Genomic DNA, 17,085 nt, shown 5'->3' on the forward strand with positions numbered 1-17,085 from the left:
CAGACTTTTAATCAGCTATGCAGCATATAAACTTCACCTGTGATGATGCAAAAAGAAAGCCACTTTTAAGAAGTGGAAAGCACTAATCAGGTGTAGGATGGCATGGTGGCTCAGTGATTAGCAGTGCTGCCTCACGGCACCAGGGACCTAGGTTTGATTCCACCCTTGGGCGACTGTCTGTGTGGAGTTTGCGCATTCTTTCTGTGTCTGCGTGGGTTTCCTCTGGGTGCTCTGGTTTCCTCCCACAGTCCAAAAATGTGCAGGCTAGGTGGTCGTCTTGCTAAATTGCCCATAATGTTCAAGGATATATAGGATGTGGGTTATAGGGGATGGGATGCTCCAAGGGTCGGTGTGGACTGGTTGGGCCAAAGGGCGTGTTTCCACACTTTAGAGATTCTATGACTAGCTGTGCTGTAGCTGCAGGGCATCTCCCTGCCTTGATCCTGACCGGGCATCAGACTCCCTTGGGGGGCTGGATGGCCTCCACCTGTTCCTATTTCTAATAGTCTTATGATCTAATCTTAATCTTGACACAGTGAGCCTAATATGAATCGTGAACTTCCTTTTGCAGCAATTATAGTATGGACTTAAACATTTTGTTTACTTCCGTTAGTTCCATGCAATGGATACGTTGCACAAGCACAACTATGATTTGACAAATGCAATCAGCATCTTGGTACCTCAGGGTGGTCCTGTTCTCTGCAGAGATGAGATGGAAGAATGGTCAGCATCTGAAGCTAGCCTTTTTGAAGAGGCATTGGAAAAGTATGGCAAGGATTTTAATGACATACGACAAGACTTCGTAAGCACATCCGATATTTAATTATACAGATTGTCAATGTATTGAGAGAGTTTGGGCAGTACAGTAGAATTGAGATTCTTAAGTAAGTCAACTTTTCATTCAACTTGTTTTAATTATATAAAAGTTTCAACTCTGAGCTGCAAAAGTTCTTTAGATCAGCGTATGTCTGCTATTTAGAAATCTCCTCTTTACCCTGTATTTTTGAATAACTCAGGTACAAAAAATTGATTAACCTCAAATCTAAAATTCACAATTGAACAAGCATCAATTGTCATTTTTAGAAAAATTCTAAACTTCCACAATCTGTGTAGAACTGTTTGCTAATCTCGCTCCTGGAAAGTCTAATCCTAAATTTTTGATTATGCTATCCTAGTATCTGGCTCTCCAGCCTGTGTACATAGTCACAGTGGATAGAGAGAACTGTTTTCATTAATATCTTTGAGACTTACACTCATTTAACACTCAATTTTATAAAAGTTTGGGAACATACTTGTATTTTGTGTAGTCTCACCTTTTAATTCTGGTAAATGTTACACACCCTCCACGGTGAACCTATTCTTCCTAAAATGTTGCATTCAAGTATCAATCCCTTTTTTTTTAAACTGGTCATAAATTTCTGTTCCTGATTAGAATGCAGTATGACTTGTTCTTGGATACATGTTCGTGAAATATCAAGACTTCATCATTTTGATTCTTTTGATGAATTATGGTTTAACAATGAAATTTAGAATCCCTTTTATTTCATCTGTCACCATCTTCCGTTTCACAAACAGCTTTGCTGATCAGTCTATCATTTGTCTTTACCTTCTAAGGTTTTGTTCTCAAAATTTTGCGAAACAAAATTTACTTGTTTGTTTCCTGTATCTGTCTAACAGCAACTTTGTCTTTTGAAATGTGGCAAATTTCTACTGTGCATAGTTTCTAACCTCCTCTTGCTTGAATGTCAAGATTGAGGACCATTCTGTCTCAATGACAACATTTTGCCAACTATTGCAAAGTTACTGCAGAAGAATGGAAACATCCCGACGTTCCACAACCATTTTAAAATCTGCCTTTATGCCAATTTTTTTTTCCCTGCCTCCTTCCTTCATAGTCTATAGCAACCTATGGATTCCGTGCTGAACACAAAAGAAAAGCATGTGTGCTATCACTACCTATTCAATTCTGTTCCCATATCCCTTCTTTTGTTTCAAAGTTTCAGCCTATCTAATTTGGACTGTATTTTCTTAATCTTCTGGATTTATCAAATTCATCTTGCAGCCACTACCTGATCTTTTTGCTCAACTTTTCGTCCAATGTCGTTTCTTGCTGATATTACTCTTGTATCTATCCTGTGATTTTGCTTGCAGCTCTTGTGCAACATGGGTTATTGTCATCTTTCCCAAAATACCCATCGAAAATCCTTTCATCCTTTCCCATTACTGCTTTCTCCAGTATCTTCTATTACTCTGAAAAGTCCTCAAATACATTATTGTGCTTCACTGATGCACCTATCTCCCATGCCTGAGACCAAGCAATTCAGTTTAGCAAAGAGGCTACTTGTCACATCATGGCCAGCATCATTTGTTACGTTAACTTCTGTTTGCTTACCTTTTTCATCCTTGGCTATCCTAAGCTTTTCTATTTATAGATTCTTGCATGATCCTCATGCTGTTGTACTCCTCCTGTTCATTCGTTGTTGTCTTAATGACACCATTACATATTCCCTGACATTTTCTCCAAAGAAGGTCATGCACATTTATGATAAAATGTGAGGCTGGATGAACACAGCAGGCCAAGCAGCATCTCAGGAGCACAAAAGCTGATGTTTCGGGCCTAGACCCTTCATCAGAGAGGGGGATGGGGAGAGGGAACTGGAATAAATAGGGAGAGAGGGGGAGGTGGACCGAAGATGGAGAGAAAAGAAGATAGGTGGAGAGGAGAGTATAGGTGGGGAGGTAGGGAGGGGATAGGTCAGTCCAGGGAAGACGGACAGGTCAAGGAGGTGGGATGGGGTTGCGGCCTGGGGTGGGAGGAAGGGATGGGTGAGAGGAAGAACCGGTTAGGGAGGCAGAGACAGGTTGCACTGGTTTTGGGATGCAGTGGGTGGGGGGGAAGAGCTGGGCTGGTTGTGTGGTGCAGTGGGGGGAGGGGACGAACTGGGCTGGTTTAGGGATGCAGTTGGGGAAGGGGAGATTTTGAAACTGGTGAAGTCCACATTGATACCATTAGGCTGCAGGGTTCCCAGGCGGAATATGAGTTGCTGTTCCTGCAACCTTCGGGTGGCATCATTGTGGCACTGCAGGAGGCCCATGATGGACATGTCATCTAGAGAATGGGAGGGGGAGTGGAAATGGTTTGCGACTGGGAGGTGCAGTTGTTTGTTGCGAACTGAGCGGAGGTGTTCTGCAAAGCGGTCTCCAAGCCTCCGCTTGGTTTCCCCAATGTAGAGGAAGCCACACCGGGTACAGTGGATTCAGTATACCACATTGGCAGATGTGCAAGTGAACCTCTGCTTAATGTGGAATGTCATCTTGGGGCCTGGGATAGGGGTGAGGGAGGAGGTGATGGGGCAAGTGTAGCATTTCCTGCGGTTGCAGGGGAAGGTGCTGGGTGTGGTGGGGTTGGAGGGCAGTGTGGAGCGAACAAGGGAGTCACGGAGAGAGTGTTCTCTCCGGAAAGCAGACAGGGGTGGGGATGGAAAAATGTCTTGGGTGGTGGGGTCGGATTGTAAATGGCGGAAGTGTCGGAGGATGATGCGTTGTATCCGGAGGTTGGTAGGGTGGTGTGTGAGAACGAGGGGGATCCTCTTGGGGCGGTTGTGGCGGGGGCGGGGTGTGAGGGATGTGTTGCGGGAAATACGGGAGACGCGGTCAAGGGCGTTCTCGATCACTGTGGGGGGAAAGTTGCGGTCCTTGAAGAACTTGGACATCTGGGATATGCGGGAGTGGAATGTCTTATCGTGGGAGCAGATGCGGCGGAGGCGGAGGAATTGGGAATAGGGGATGGAATTTTTGCAGGAGGGTGGGTGGGAGGAGGTGCATTCTAGGTAGCTATGGGAGTCGGTGGGCTTGAAATGGACATCAGTTACAAGCTGGTTGCCTGAGATGGAGACTGAGGGGTCCAGGAAGGTGAGGGATGTGCTGGAGATGGCCCAGGTGAACTGAAGGTTGGGATGAAAGGTGTTGGTGCCATCCCCTATTCCCAATTCCTCCGCCGCATCTGCTCCCACGATAAAACATTCCACTCCCGCACATCCCAGATGTCCAAGTTCTTCAAGGACCGCAACATTCCCCCCACAGTGATCGAGAACGTCCTTGACCGCGTCTCCCGCATTTCCCGCAACACATCCCTCACACCCCGCCCCCGCCACAACCGCCCAAAGAGGATCCCCCTCGTTCTCACACACCACCCTACCAACATCCGGATACAACGCATCATCCTCCGACACTTCCGCCATTTACAATCCGACCCCACCACCCAAGACATTTTTCCATCCCCACCCCTGTCTGCTTTCCGGAGAGAACACTCTCTCCGTGACTCCCTTGTTCGCTCCACACTGCCCTCCAACCCCACCACACCCAGCACCTTCCCCTGCAACCGCAGGAAATGCTACACTTGCCCCATCACCTCCTCCCTCACCCCTATCCCAGGCCCCAAGATGACATTCCACATTAAGCAGAGGTTCACTTGCACATCTGCCAATGTGGTATACTGAATCCACTGTACCCGGTGTGGCTTCCTCTACATTGGGGAAACCAAGCGGAGGCTTGGAGACCGCTTTGCAGAACACCTCCGCTCAGTTCGCAACAAACAACTGCACCTCCCAGTCGCAAACCATTTCCACTCCCCCTCCCATTCTCTAGATGACATGTCCATCATGGGCCTCCTGCAGTGCCACAATGATGCCACCCGAAGGTTGCAGGAACAGCAACTCATATTCCGCCTGGGAACCCTGCAGCCTAATGGTATCAATGTGGACTTTACCAGTTTCAAAATCTCCCCTTCCCCAACTGCATCCCTAAACCAGCCCATTTTGTCCCTTCCCCCCACTGCACCACACAACCAGCCCAGCTCTTCCCCCCCCCCCCCCCCCCCCCCCCCCCCCACTGCATCCCAAAACCAGTCCAACCTGTCTCTGCCTCCCTAACCGGTTCTTCCTCTCACCCATCCCTTCCTCCCACCCCAAGCCGCACCCCCATCTACCTACTAACCTCATCCCACCTCCTTGACCTGTCCGTCTTCCCTGGACTGACCTATCCCCTCCCTACCTCCCCACCTATACTCTCCTCTCCACCTATCTTCTTTTCTCTCCATCTTCGGTCCACCTCCCCCTCTCTCCCTATTTATTCCAGTTCCCTCTCCCCATCCCCCTCTCTGATGAAGGGTCTAGGCCCGAAACATCAGCTTTTGTGCTCCTGAGATGCTGCTTGGCCTGCTGTGTTCATCCAGCCTCACATTTTATCATCTTGGAATTCTCCAGCATCTGCAGTTCCCATTATCTCTCATGCACATTTATCATGAATTTATGGATGCTGGTGTGCTATATGTTGTGTGCATTTTATTTTTTTTAAAATTCCTTGTGTGTCAAATTTTACTGTGTTTCATTTCTCACATTTGACGATGTGCATGTTTTGTTATTTAAATATGCAAAGAATGAAGCATGTATTGATCTTTAAAAGTTCTTTTTAAACTACAAAACAAATGTTTTAAAGATGTTTTGAAGCTATTTGACAATAATGAGTTTTACCTGGACTATCACTTAGTGTGTTTATCAATTTTTGATAGCTTCCGTGGAAATCACTCACTAGCATCATAGAGTACTATTACATGTGGAAAACTACAGATAGATATGTGCAACAGGTAAGAACTTTACATGGATTTGTGATTATTCTTAATTTGTTTGTACATTTCAAAATTGCTAATTTGTTGAAATAAGTGATAGTTTTTGTTACCAAACAACGGTGAGACTGTTATATCAAATGAAACTGGTGAATGCAAATTTAAAATGCCCAAGAGGAAATTGTACACTCTTTTTTAAAAAATCGCATAAAAAGTTTATGCCACTGTCAAGAAAAAGTTACGATTACAATTGTAACAATTTCATCCTTGCAAAATAATACATCTGTGATATCCGTATTTACGTATAGATTGTTGAGGAAAATAGTGGTTGTGATGTCGCTATTTTTTTCATTTTAAGGCAGCTCAAGTTCAAAAAGTCATTGCTTATTACTTCCAAATGAAATATTTCTAATTATTCTGACTCATGATGTTTAAGAGCTGTACACATCATGGAAAGATTTGCCTTGTTGATATGTGTGAGCTTTGGTGGTGCAGGTTTAGGACCCATATCATGCTCCGACTCATTATAATGAAGAGAATCCTTGGAAAAATCGACCTGTGATTTCATAATATGCACTTGGAGGAGGCATTCACATATTTGTGAAATCATTCTTTTATTGCCTGCAAAATTCCACGTTTGTGATGGTTGGAAAAGGCATAAACAAAGTGTAAACTGGTCATAGTCTATTATTTTGTACCTGAAATGTCCAAAACATTTTGTTTGGAGGACTGCATTGGAAATAGACAGATGATGCAGTTTGTCAGTATTCACTGAAATTGTTTTTCCTTTAAAATGTTTTGTGCAGTGAATCAGCACTATTGCAGCCTATCGTAACAAATAACCACGTTTTTGAAAAATAATTTGAGAGACATGGGCTTTTTTGACAGGCCTAACATATATATTGCCTGTTGACTAATCGTGACAAGGTGATGGTGAGCTGGCTTTTTTGATTCCGGCAGTCTCTGTGGTGTAGGTCCACCTTTAATTGTGGTAAGGTAGAGTGTTTCAGGATTTTGACTCAATGACAGGGAATGGTTAGCTAGATATTTCCAAATCAGGGTAAGATGTGACTTGTAGAGGAAACTTCAGGTGCTGGTGTTCCTACCCGCTGATGCACTTGTTTTTCTGAGTGGTATGAATTGCAGGTTTAGAGAGTGCTATTGAAACAGCCTTGGTGAGTTGGACCTATTACTTAGAAGGAGATAACTTTTAAATGAACTTTTGTTAATGTTTATGGGGTTCTATGGAAGTTAAGTCTGATTTTGTTGTTCAAACATGGAATAAAGTGCAAGCAGTGGTTAATTTCACTGTGATTCGAAATAAAGTTATACACTTTCATGTGGCCATGTGGTGAAAAATAAAGTAACAACAGAAAATTAGGTAGCACAAGAAATGCTGTTAGGATGATTTTGTCCTTCTCATTTTATTTTGTTTATTTTTAGAAACGTCTTAAGGCTGCTGAGGCAGAGAGCAAATTGAAACAGGTGTACATCCCAACATAGTAAGTGCTTGTAAACCACTTTTCAATTCTAACACTTAGAATTTCATAACAGAGAAATATTTTCTTGGTCCAAAGATTATAATATGGATCACAATATTTATGGAAAGCCAAAGTAGTCTGTCTCACTTATATATTTAAAGAGATTATTTTCACATGTTATAGCATGATATGGTCCTTGCCCAACTACCCCCACCCCCAAAAAAAATCTCAAAAATATGGAGTGAGCTCCTGCCATTAATAGACTGGAGATGGGTCTTTTGCTTCTCAGGAATGAGAAATTTCACCTGGAAAAGCTGCTGGCAGTGCTATCGGGAATAGCAACCAATTTCAGTTTTACACACAGCTTGAAAATGTGAGGCACACTGGATTGTGACTTTGTAAGCATTTAATGTATCCTGACAGAGGTTGGTGAGTGCTGGGTTTTGACAGACATGGGAAGAAAAGCTCTCACGCCTGTCAACAGCTATCACAGGCAAAACTGTGTGGTTGGATGGTAGACATAGGTCTCCCTAGCACCCATTAAATTCTGCCAGTGGTGGGACGAGGTAGTTAAGTAGGCATTATCTGACAGCCAAAAGGCCTCAATTTTCCCCTTGTGAACAAATTGCTCAATACCATTCCTGCTGCTGATAAAATTACAATGGGGCAGGCATGGATAGGTAAGTGACGCGTAAGTCACTTCCTGGATTTGATGTATCTTACCCCACTATCCCCCTCCCGCACTGTCAAAGCTGCTGGCAGGGGAATGCATTATCCGTCTGTTCGATAATCACACCTCTTCCGCCTTGCATGTTTATTTATACAAAGAACTGTGTAATGGGCTGTTCAGTTTCTGATCAACTGTTTGAGTATTGGTCAGTATAGTATATGTTTTTGTTAAGCATCTTAATTTTAGAACCTCCTCCTTCTTTACTCTCGAGTCATTCTGGGGCCTTTTCCATCCTGTCATGGTGACTAAGGATTCATGAATTATAAACCCCCATCTGGTTCATTAAAGCCTTTGAAGGAAGGGAAATTTGCCATTTGTATATGGTCTGGCGAGCACGTGACTGCAGACCCAGAGCAACATGGTTGACTCTTAAGTACCCCTTGAAGTATTTAATCAACTCAAGGGCAAACACTGATGGGCAATAAATGCTTGTCAGCAACAGTGTCATCCCAAGAAAAGCAAAAAGAAAGTCTCAGTATTCTTCTCCTATGTCACATCATCTGCGATATCTTCACTGCTCCAATTCTGTCCTGTTAAACATTCCTGAATTAAGTCTTTACACCACGAGTGGCTGTGCTATCAGCTGCAGAGGCTGTCAGCTCTGGAAATCTGCCCCTAAGCCTTTCTGCTCTTTAACTGTTCCTTCCTTTTAAGGTGTCCTTAAAGCATATCTCTTCATCTAAAGTCTATAGGTATGAGGGTTTTGGCCCAAAACATTGACTTTACTGCTCCTCTAATGCTGTTTGACCTGTGCTTTTCCTGTTTCACACCTGTAGGCTCAGGCTTCCAGCATTTGCAGTTCTTACTGCCTCCAGCTCTCTTCATCTAACCTTTTGGCTGTTCACTTCTGTGAAGTATCTGGCCACGTTTTACTGTGTTAGAAATGCTGTGTAAATATAAGTTATCATTGTAAACTAAGTATGTTATCAGTGGGAAAAATTTTAAAGTGCACCCCAAGTTTGATAACTTGTTGTTCAACTTTCAGTACTGTTATTACTGGAGCTAGAAGAACACTTCTGTTCTGTTAACAGAGTTCTCTGTTGGGCTAGTGTCAAGTGCTGGCTTTTCAATCAAGTTAAGGTTAAGCAGTAGGTCATGTCTAGAATTGGCCGCAGGAAGGGCAGACTTAAAAAGTCAACTCTCAGATCTGGAGGAAGGTGCTGGGTTTTTGAGAATTCTCCATCCAGTACCAAGTTTAATGAGTAGTAAGTAAGACTGTGTTCTAGGACTGACTTCAGCTTACTCTGATATCAAACATGTAACTAAAGCATACGTGCCTTTGATCGGCAGGATTTGGTAATGTGGCACTTAAGGCTAATCGCTTTAATAAAAATGTACCAACTCCCTGTGCAACAGGAGTGTCCCATCTCAGAGTTCTCCATCTCAGAATATCACCCCAAATCCATTGTTAGTCATCATTCCCCACCCCATCACCACCTTGTGATGAATCCCTGTTTTAGTTTGTAGTGCAATTATTGCCATAGGCAGCAATCTATGAAACGTCATAACATTTAACAGCAATTAAATTTTCTCTCTAGGACTGTTTTAAATGAGCAGCTTCTGATTTTCAAATAGTGAACCTTAGTTCTAGATTCTATTATAAATGGAAACATCCTCTTTACATCCACCCTGTCAAGACCCCTCAGGATTTTGTATGTTCCTTTTAAAATGCCTTTTACTTTTCAACTCCAGAAATACAAACCTAGCCTATCCGACAACCCTTCATAAGACAACCTGCCCCATTCTAGATATGAGTTTAGTAACCCTTCTCCAGGCTATTGGTAGATATTTTGAACAGCTGGGACACAGGTAGTGATCCTTACAGTACCCCACTGGTCACAGCCTGCCAAAGTGAAAATGATCCATTTATTCCTACTCTGTTTTCCTTCTGATAGACCAATCTTTAATCCATGCCATTATATTACCTCCTGTACCGTGTGCTTAAATTTTGTTAACCATCCTCCTGTGGGAGATCTTATTTAAAATCTTCTGAAAATCTTAACTATACAACATCAATAACTTGCTTTTATCAATTTTGTTAGTAACATCCTCAAAGTCCAAAAATTTCATCAAATATAACTTTCCATTTGTAAGTCTATGCTGTCAATGCCTGATCAGACTGTTTTTATCCAAGTATCCATTTGTCACTTCTTTTATGATTGATTCCTCCATTTTCCCCACTGTTGATGTAAAGAAGATGGGTCTGTAGATTTCTCTTTTACCCTTGTTCTTTTCTTAAATAGTAAGGTAATATTTGCAGGTTTCCAATCTACAGCAATCCTTCTATAATCTGGAATTTTGGAAGATGATCAGCAATGCATTGACTTTCTCCAAAGCCGCCACCACCTCTCTTGGAAGTTGACTATCAGGTCCCATGGTCCTATCAACTTTCAGCACCATTATTTTCTCCAGTGCACTAACACTTACTTCCTTCAAATCCTCATTACTATCTAATTACCCCTAGTCACTTGGATTTCTGATTTTGGGAGCTTTCTTGTAACTTCTGTAAAAAGAGGTGCAAAGCAGTCATTTAGCTTTGCTGCCATTTATCTATTCCCCATTATAAATTCTCCTGACTCTTATTTTAATGGACCAACATTCACCGTAGCCCAATCTTTCCTTTGTACATGTCGAAAACTTTTACAGTCAGTTTTTATTTTTTTTCCAAGTTTGCATTCTTTCTTTCATTATTGATACCTTGATTCTCCTTTTCAGTATTCTTAAAAACTCTTCAATACTCAGATTTATTAATATTTATGACCACTTTATAAAGCTTTTCTTTTTATTATCTGTAGTGCAAACTTCCTTTATTGGCCATGGCAGATTACCTTGTTTTCAATAATTGCATCTTGCAGCAATGTATAGTTGCTGTAAGCCATGTAATAGTTTTCTAAAGATTGTCCATATATGTATGGTCACGGTTTTTAGTGTATTTTATCAATCCAGCTCCATTCTCTGCAAACCTGGGACACGGATCTTCTGGCATTTTCTCGGCTTTAGAAAAGTACATGTTGGGGTCACTTTAGGCAAATACAAGAGAATACTGCAATCTAATAAAGTGTTGTGACAAGGGGACAGGTGGCCATGTCAATTTGCCACAGCAAATTCAAATTCATGTTTCGAACTTGATGGAATTTTTAACTGCAGGAATTCCAGTTTTGATTAATCGGAATAAATCAGCCCTATTGGTTTATTTTCTTAAGTGATAGTTACAAATAAGACTTGGATCACTGTAGTGTAGTTTTTATACCAGTTTGCTACAGTACTGTAATAGCAAGATGATTCACAAAGCCTTAAACAGACAACTATGGAAGGAAAAAGAGATTAGGAAGGATGAACCAGCTTGGCTAAAGAAGTATATTTCGAGGAAGGTCATGAAGGATGAAAGGTGGGTGGGGAGATTCAGGGAAGGACAACAAAATGTAGAACCTAAATGGCTGATCCTTGGAAAAAGACTCTCACTGTCCACCCTATCTAATCCTCTGATCATCTTGATGTCTCTATTAAATCCCCTCTTAGCCTCCTTCTCTCCAATGACAACAGACCCAAGTCCCTCAGCCTTTCTTCATAGGTCCTGCGCTCCAGACCAGGCAACATCCTGGTAAATATCCTCTGCACCTTGTCCAATGCTTGCACACCCTTCCTGTAATGGGGGCGACTAGAACTGCACGCAGTATTCCAAGTGAGGACGCACTTGCGTTTTCCATCAACAATACTTTTGCCAAACTGACTTGTCACTAAAATGCAAAAGCAAAATACTATGTGTGTTGGAGATCTGAAGTAAAAGCAGAAAATGTTGGCAGTAGTCAACCAATTGGGTAACATCTGTACAGAGACAGTTGACATTTAAGGTTCGTCACCCTGAAATATTAAATTTGTCTTTCTCACTGCCGATGCTGCCAGATCTGTTGAGTATTTCCAGCATTTTCTATTTACATTTCTGGACTTTTGCTTGGTAAAAAATGTGAAGACTTTTCCATAGCTTGCGCCACCCATTCGAAAATATCTTCTGATGCAGGATGAGTGCCAAGTCAGTGCAGAAGATGACACAAATTTGTTCTGTTTGTACCTATGAGAGGTTCATCTGAGAGTGAGGCTGAGCACATACCTAATGGTCACTCGAGCTAAATATGAGCCTCAGAACTGCAGAAGTAGTAAATACCTTGAAGTTTAATATTTACTGTTTTGATGTCTTGTAAAGATGTGACTTTAATGCTGCGCATATTTCAGATGGTTGTTGCATGCACCACCAAAAATGTATTTTATTTGCTATTTTTGTTCTTGTAATTTTTAAAGACTAATTTTTGTCATACTGTTTTCCTACAATAACTGAACATGTTTTTACTTTTGCTTCAATGTAGCAATAAACCTAATCCTAATCAGATATCAGATGTTAATGGTAAGCCTGCTGTGGTGAATGGTCCAGTTGGAGGAGTACTTTATCAAACCCAGAACTCAAGCACAGGCCGGCCCTGTGAGAGTTGTTACAGTGAGTACTATTAAAACTAAACTATTTTAAGTATAAGACAAGAAGGAACATGGTGCTACAACCAGAAGTAAACTTTCTAAATTTAAAATATATCTCACCGCCTGGAGATTAATTGAAATCATTAATTCAGATACTTAGTAAAATCCTGCCGTGTTTTCCCTCCAGCCATTTCTCTTATTCAGCTTTCACAATATAAGCAAAAATCACACTGTTATGATCCCCATGGGGGATCCATAAGTTAAATTTATCTTATTTACCAAATTATCCCACATAAAGAAATTAGCAACAAGATTTGTAATTTTTACTTGAATACAAATTTAACCCAAAGCTAACCAAACCTGAATCAAAACATCAGTGATGTCTTTTAACCAAAGTTTCAATTTTTAAGTAGTTGATATAACAAACACGTTACAAATTCACAAAAACTGTGATATTCCCTCTAGACATGTGGCATAATTTTTTCCAAAGTTGTCTTCTCCAGTAATTTGGATCTGTCTTTCCTACTCAATCTATTTGGCTGTCAAGCTGTAATTACTAACAACCACAGTCTATTTGAAGTTCCCAAATACTGTTGTCGCCTGAATGGCACACCCTTACAGAACTTTCCTGGTGTTTGACCACCTTGATGGCGCAGTTGCCTTAGAGACTGTAATCCCTTTAATAACTCCCTTTAAGCAGTTTAATCAGCTCTGACAAAACTGAAAGGTCACAGTAAAGTTAGCCAGCTCTCAATTTCTGTTGTAACACTTTGTCATGCTTTCTCTCCAATTTATCTGTATTAAACACAGCCCCTACCTTCAGTTCACCTGGGCCGTCTCCAGCACATCCCTCGCCTTCCTGGACCTCTCAGTCTCCATCTCAGGCAACCAGCTTGTAACTGATGTCCATTTCAAGCCCACCGACTTCCACAGCTACCTAGAATACACCACCTCCCACCCACCCTCCTGCAAAAATTCCATCCACTATTCCCAATTCCTCCGCCTCCGCCGCATCTGCTCCCACGATGAGGCATTCCACGCCCGCACATCCCAGATGTCCAAGTTCTTTAAGGACCGCAACTTTCCCCCCACGGTGTTCGAGAACGCCCTTGACCGCGTCTCCCGTATTTCCTGCAACACATCCCTCACACCCCGCCCCCGCCACAACCGCCCTAAGACGATCCCCCTCGTTCCTACACACCACCCCACCAACCTCCAGATACAACGCATCATCCTCTGACACTTCCGCCATTTACAATCCGACCCCACCACCCAAGACATTTTTCCATTCCCACCCCTGTCTGCTTTCCGGAGAGACCACTCTCTCCGCGACTCCCTTGTTCACTCCACACTGCCCTCCAACCCCGCCACACCCGGAACCTTCCCCTGCAACCGCAGGAAATGCTACACTTGCCCCCACACCTCCTCCCTCACCCCTATCCCAGGCCCCAAGATGACATTCCACATTAAGCAGAGGTTCACCTGCACATCTGCCAATGTGGTATACTGCATCCACTGTACCCTGTGCGGCTTCCTCTACATTGGGGAAACCAAGCGGAGGCTTGGGGACCGCTTTGCAGAACACCTCCGCTCAGTTCGCAACAAACAACTGCACCTCCCAGTCGCAAACCATTTCCATTCCCGCTCCCGTTCTCTAGATGACATGTCCATCATGGGCCTCCTGCAGTGCCACAATGATGCCACCTGAAGGTTGCAGGAACAGCAACTCATATTCCGCCTGGGAACCCTGCAGCCATATGGTATCAATGTGGACTTCACCAGTTTCAAAATCTCCACTTCCCCTACAGCATCCCTAAACCAGCCCAGTTCGTCCCCTCCCCCCACTGCACCACACAACCAGCCCAGCTCTTCCCCCCCCCACCCACTGCATCCCAAAACCAGTCCAACCTGTCTCTGCCTCCCTAACTGGTTCTTCCTCTCACCCATCCCTTCCTCCCACCCCAAGCCGCACCCCCATCTACCTACTAACCTCATCCCACCTCCTTGACCTGTCCGTCTTCCCTGGACTGACCTATCCCCTCCCTACCTCCCCACCTATACTCTCTCCACCTATCTTCTTTACTCTCCATCTTCGGTCCGCCTCCCCCTCTCTCCCTATTTATTCCAGTTCCCTCTCCCCATCCCCCTCTCTGATGAAGGGTCTAGGCCCGAAACGTCAGCTTTTGTGCTCCTGAGATGCTGCTTGGCCTGCTGTGTTCATCCAGCCTCACATTTTATTTTCTTGTAAATGTGCCTTCTTTGTTGTTCCCTGTTGCATCTCTCCTTAGTATTTGCCCACTGACTTCTGAATGTTAATTTCTTCCTTAGCATTCCTACTTCCAGGTCAAAGATCACCATTTTGAATATGCCGATTCGAATTGTTGTTCAAGAAAATATAATTGGCCCCTTTACAATTGATGCAAACAAGTCCTCTTCAAATATTCCTAAAACTACTTACAGGTTCCACAAATATTTTAATCAAGTTACATATTTTCCAAATGTTGTTGCTCTGGGTCAAAGGTTGTACAGTACTTTTAAAGTTTTGAGTGCAATCATAATGCAACCTTTTTCATAGCGTTGGGATTTGCAAAAATTCTACTCCTTTATGACATTCTCTGGAGAGATAACAACATTGGCATTGTGACACCAGTTATGGATGGTAGCAGTTTGGGGACTAAAGAACTGAATTGTGTGGAAATGCAAACATAGATTCACATGTTGGGTGATTATAAAATGAGGAAAAGGGCCATCTTCTGCATTGTATGGGAGATTTTGGAATCTCAAATTGAAACATTATTTTGGGCTAGTAGATATAACTTGGTTAGAATGAAAAAAACAGAAGGCATGGCTACTAAATTTACTGATGATACCAAGATAGATTGGAAAGCAAGTCATAACATGGACATAAAGAGGCTTAATGATAAGCAGAATGTGGTCTAGAAAGGAATAAAAGGTAAATGAAACCTTCATTCTGGATTCCACTCATTATGTCCTCATTCAAATTGGCTCAGCCAATTGGCAGAAGTCATTGGCAGAAACTCTGAAATATGGGTAAACATGATTGGATAAAGAGATAGCCGCCCCCATTGTTGATGCATACAAATTCAAATTGAGCTTCAGGTCATTATTGACCCCTTCAACACAGTTGAAGCCACAGTTCAGAAACTAAAACTTTCATTAAACACTCAGAAGACAAAGATCTTCTTCAACCAGGTCCCACAATAAAACATGCCAACCCTGAGTCCATCATTTAAGGTCAATGGTACATAGCCCTGGTTCCTCTTGAACTTTGATTATTGTGATATTTTGGTGCTAGATGAATGAACAATTTGATGATTTGACCAACAAACATGAGTCCCTAAATGGAATGAGTGCTGAACTCTACATTTAAATGTTTTGCTTGAACAATGACATATTCGGGAGATGCCAGTGCTTTGATCTCTAGTGATTTTGTATTTGTCCTTTTGAGAAAAGTTGGTGTTTGTTGTAATGAGTCCATGCTGTGCATACATATGACGACAGTTAGCATACTGATACTCTGACTGAAGTTGGAATTGATTTTGAATTGAACCCAGTGTAGGTTGAACGATTTGGTTCTGTAGGTTATCTTCACACCTGAGGATAATTTGCTGGGGGTGAGCTGAAGTATTGTAGCAAGGAAATGGAGAATAATGTTTAGCATAATGACATAGAGCTGCGTTCGATCTCACTTTTCACTGAGCTCAGGTGGTCGTGTTGGTGACGATAACAGCTTGAATGTCTTTGTGGAGGATGGTGACAAATATCTAAGGAAAGCCAAATTTGAAAAGCATTGTGATTAATTGTCATAAATTAAGATGATTAAGAACACACTGTATGTTTCCTGCCTTCACTGGATTTTGTTAACAAAAAGGAACTTTATAAGCTTAAAATATAGCTCTGATTTCAGTATTTTGGATGTTAGAGGAATGTATTATTTTGAAACCATATCAAGTTAAAAGTGACTATATCTTTTTAATGGTTTTAAGCTTCATGCAATTCGAAGGAAGTAGTTAAATAAATCGCATTAGAATGTAATAATGGAAAAATTAGAGAAATGTCAACGGATTTGAATTTTTTTGTTGAATGATATCAGTTATTGCATTTCTCATTTCACAGGTTTAATAGTTAATAGAGGCAAATAGTTGTCTAGTGTGAAGTATCTAAAGCTTCTCCTAATAGGAATCAGCAACTTTTGCTTTGTATTTTTCACTTCTTTCCAGCCACACAGTCCCAACAGTGGTATTCCTGGGGGCCTCCAAATATGCAGTGTAGACTTTGCGCTTCATGCTGGACATACTGGAAGAAGTACGGTGGTTTGAAGATGCCTACTCGAGCAGAGGCAGAAAAAATGTCACCCACAGATGATGTTTCGGTAACAAAAAGCAGAACATTTGAACTTGTTTAATTTGAACTTGTGTTTACTTGTGATTAGCTCCTAAGACTTCAGAGTTCAAATATGATTAATGGACCATCTTAGTTTGGTTTTCCTTGTACCAGAAGTAGTTCCTGTTGTTAAGTTCTGGCAGTGGAATTATTCATTTTTATGCAGTAAATTCCTTTCCTTACTGTCCTTTCTGATAATAGTGTGACCTGATTAAAATAAATAAGATTTCAAATTAACCTAATAGGCCTCTTCAACTTGGTTACCTAAACCCATTTTAACATTGTGATCTATTCATAATTTTTTTATTGTTCCCTTCTTAATTGTGAAAGTATATCTTTTATCACAGTCTTTTTATCAAGGCACATTTTATGTGACTTGT

At 42.0% G+C, this 17,085-nt stretch overlaps 1 protein-coding gene across 7 annotated transcripts in view; it reads left to right on the forward strand.

The window, feature by feature from the left end:
- The window catches only part of mta3 (metastasis associated 1 family, member 3), a 236,151-nt gene that overhangs the window by 151,512 nt on the left and 67,554 nt on the right, over positions 1-17,085 (forward strand). For all 7 annotated transcript variants that reach the window (XM_048535934.2, XM_048535930.2, XM_048535931.2 and 4 more), the window contains exons 9-13: positions 614-802; positions 5,570-5,644; positions 7,067-7,125; positions 12,196-12,323; positions 16,543-16,694. In XM_048535934.2, the coding sequence (XP_048391891.1) occupies positions 614-802; positions 5,570-5,644; positions 7,067-7,125; positions 12,196-12,323; positions 16,543-16,694 (603 nt within the window). The remainder of the gene's footprint in view (positions 1-613; positions 803-5,569; positions 5,645-7,066; positions 7,126-12,195; positions 12,324-16,542; positions 16,695-17,085) is intronic.

The sequence above is a fragment of the Stegostoma tigrinum genome, chromosome 9 (genome assembly GCF_030684315.1).
Source record: "Stegostoma tigrinum isolate sSteTig4 chromosome 9, sSteTig4.hap1, whole genome shotgun sequence".
In the NCBI taxonomy this organism is placed as follows: Eukaryota; Metazoa; Chordata; class Chondrichthyes; order Orectolobiformes; family Stegostomatidae; genus Stegostoma; species Stegostoma tigrinum.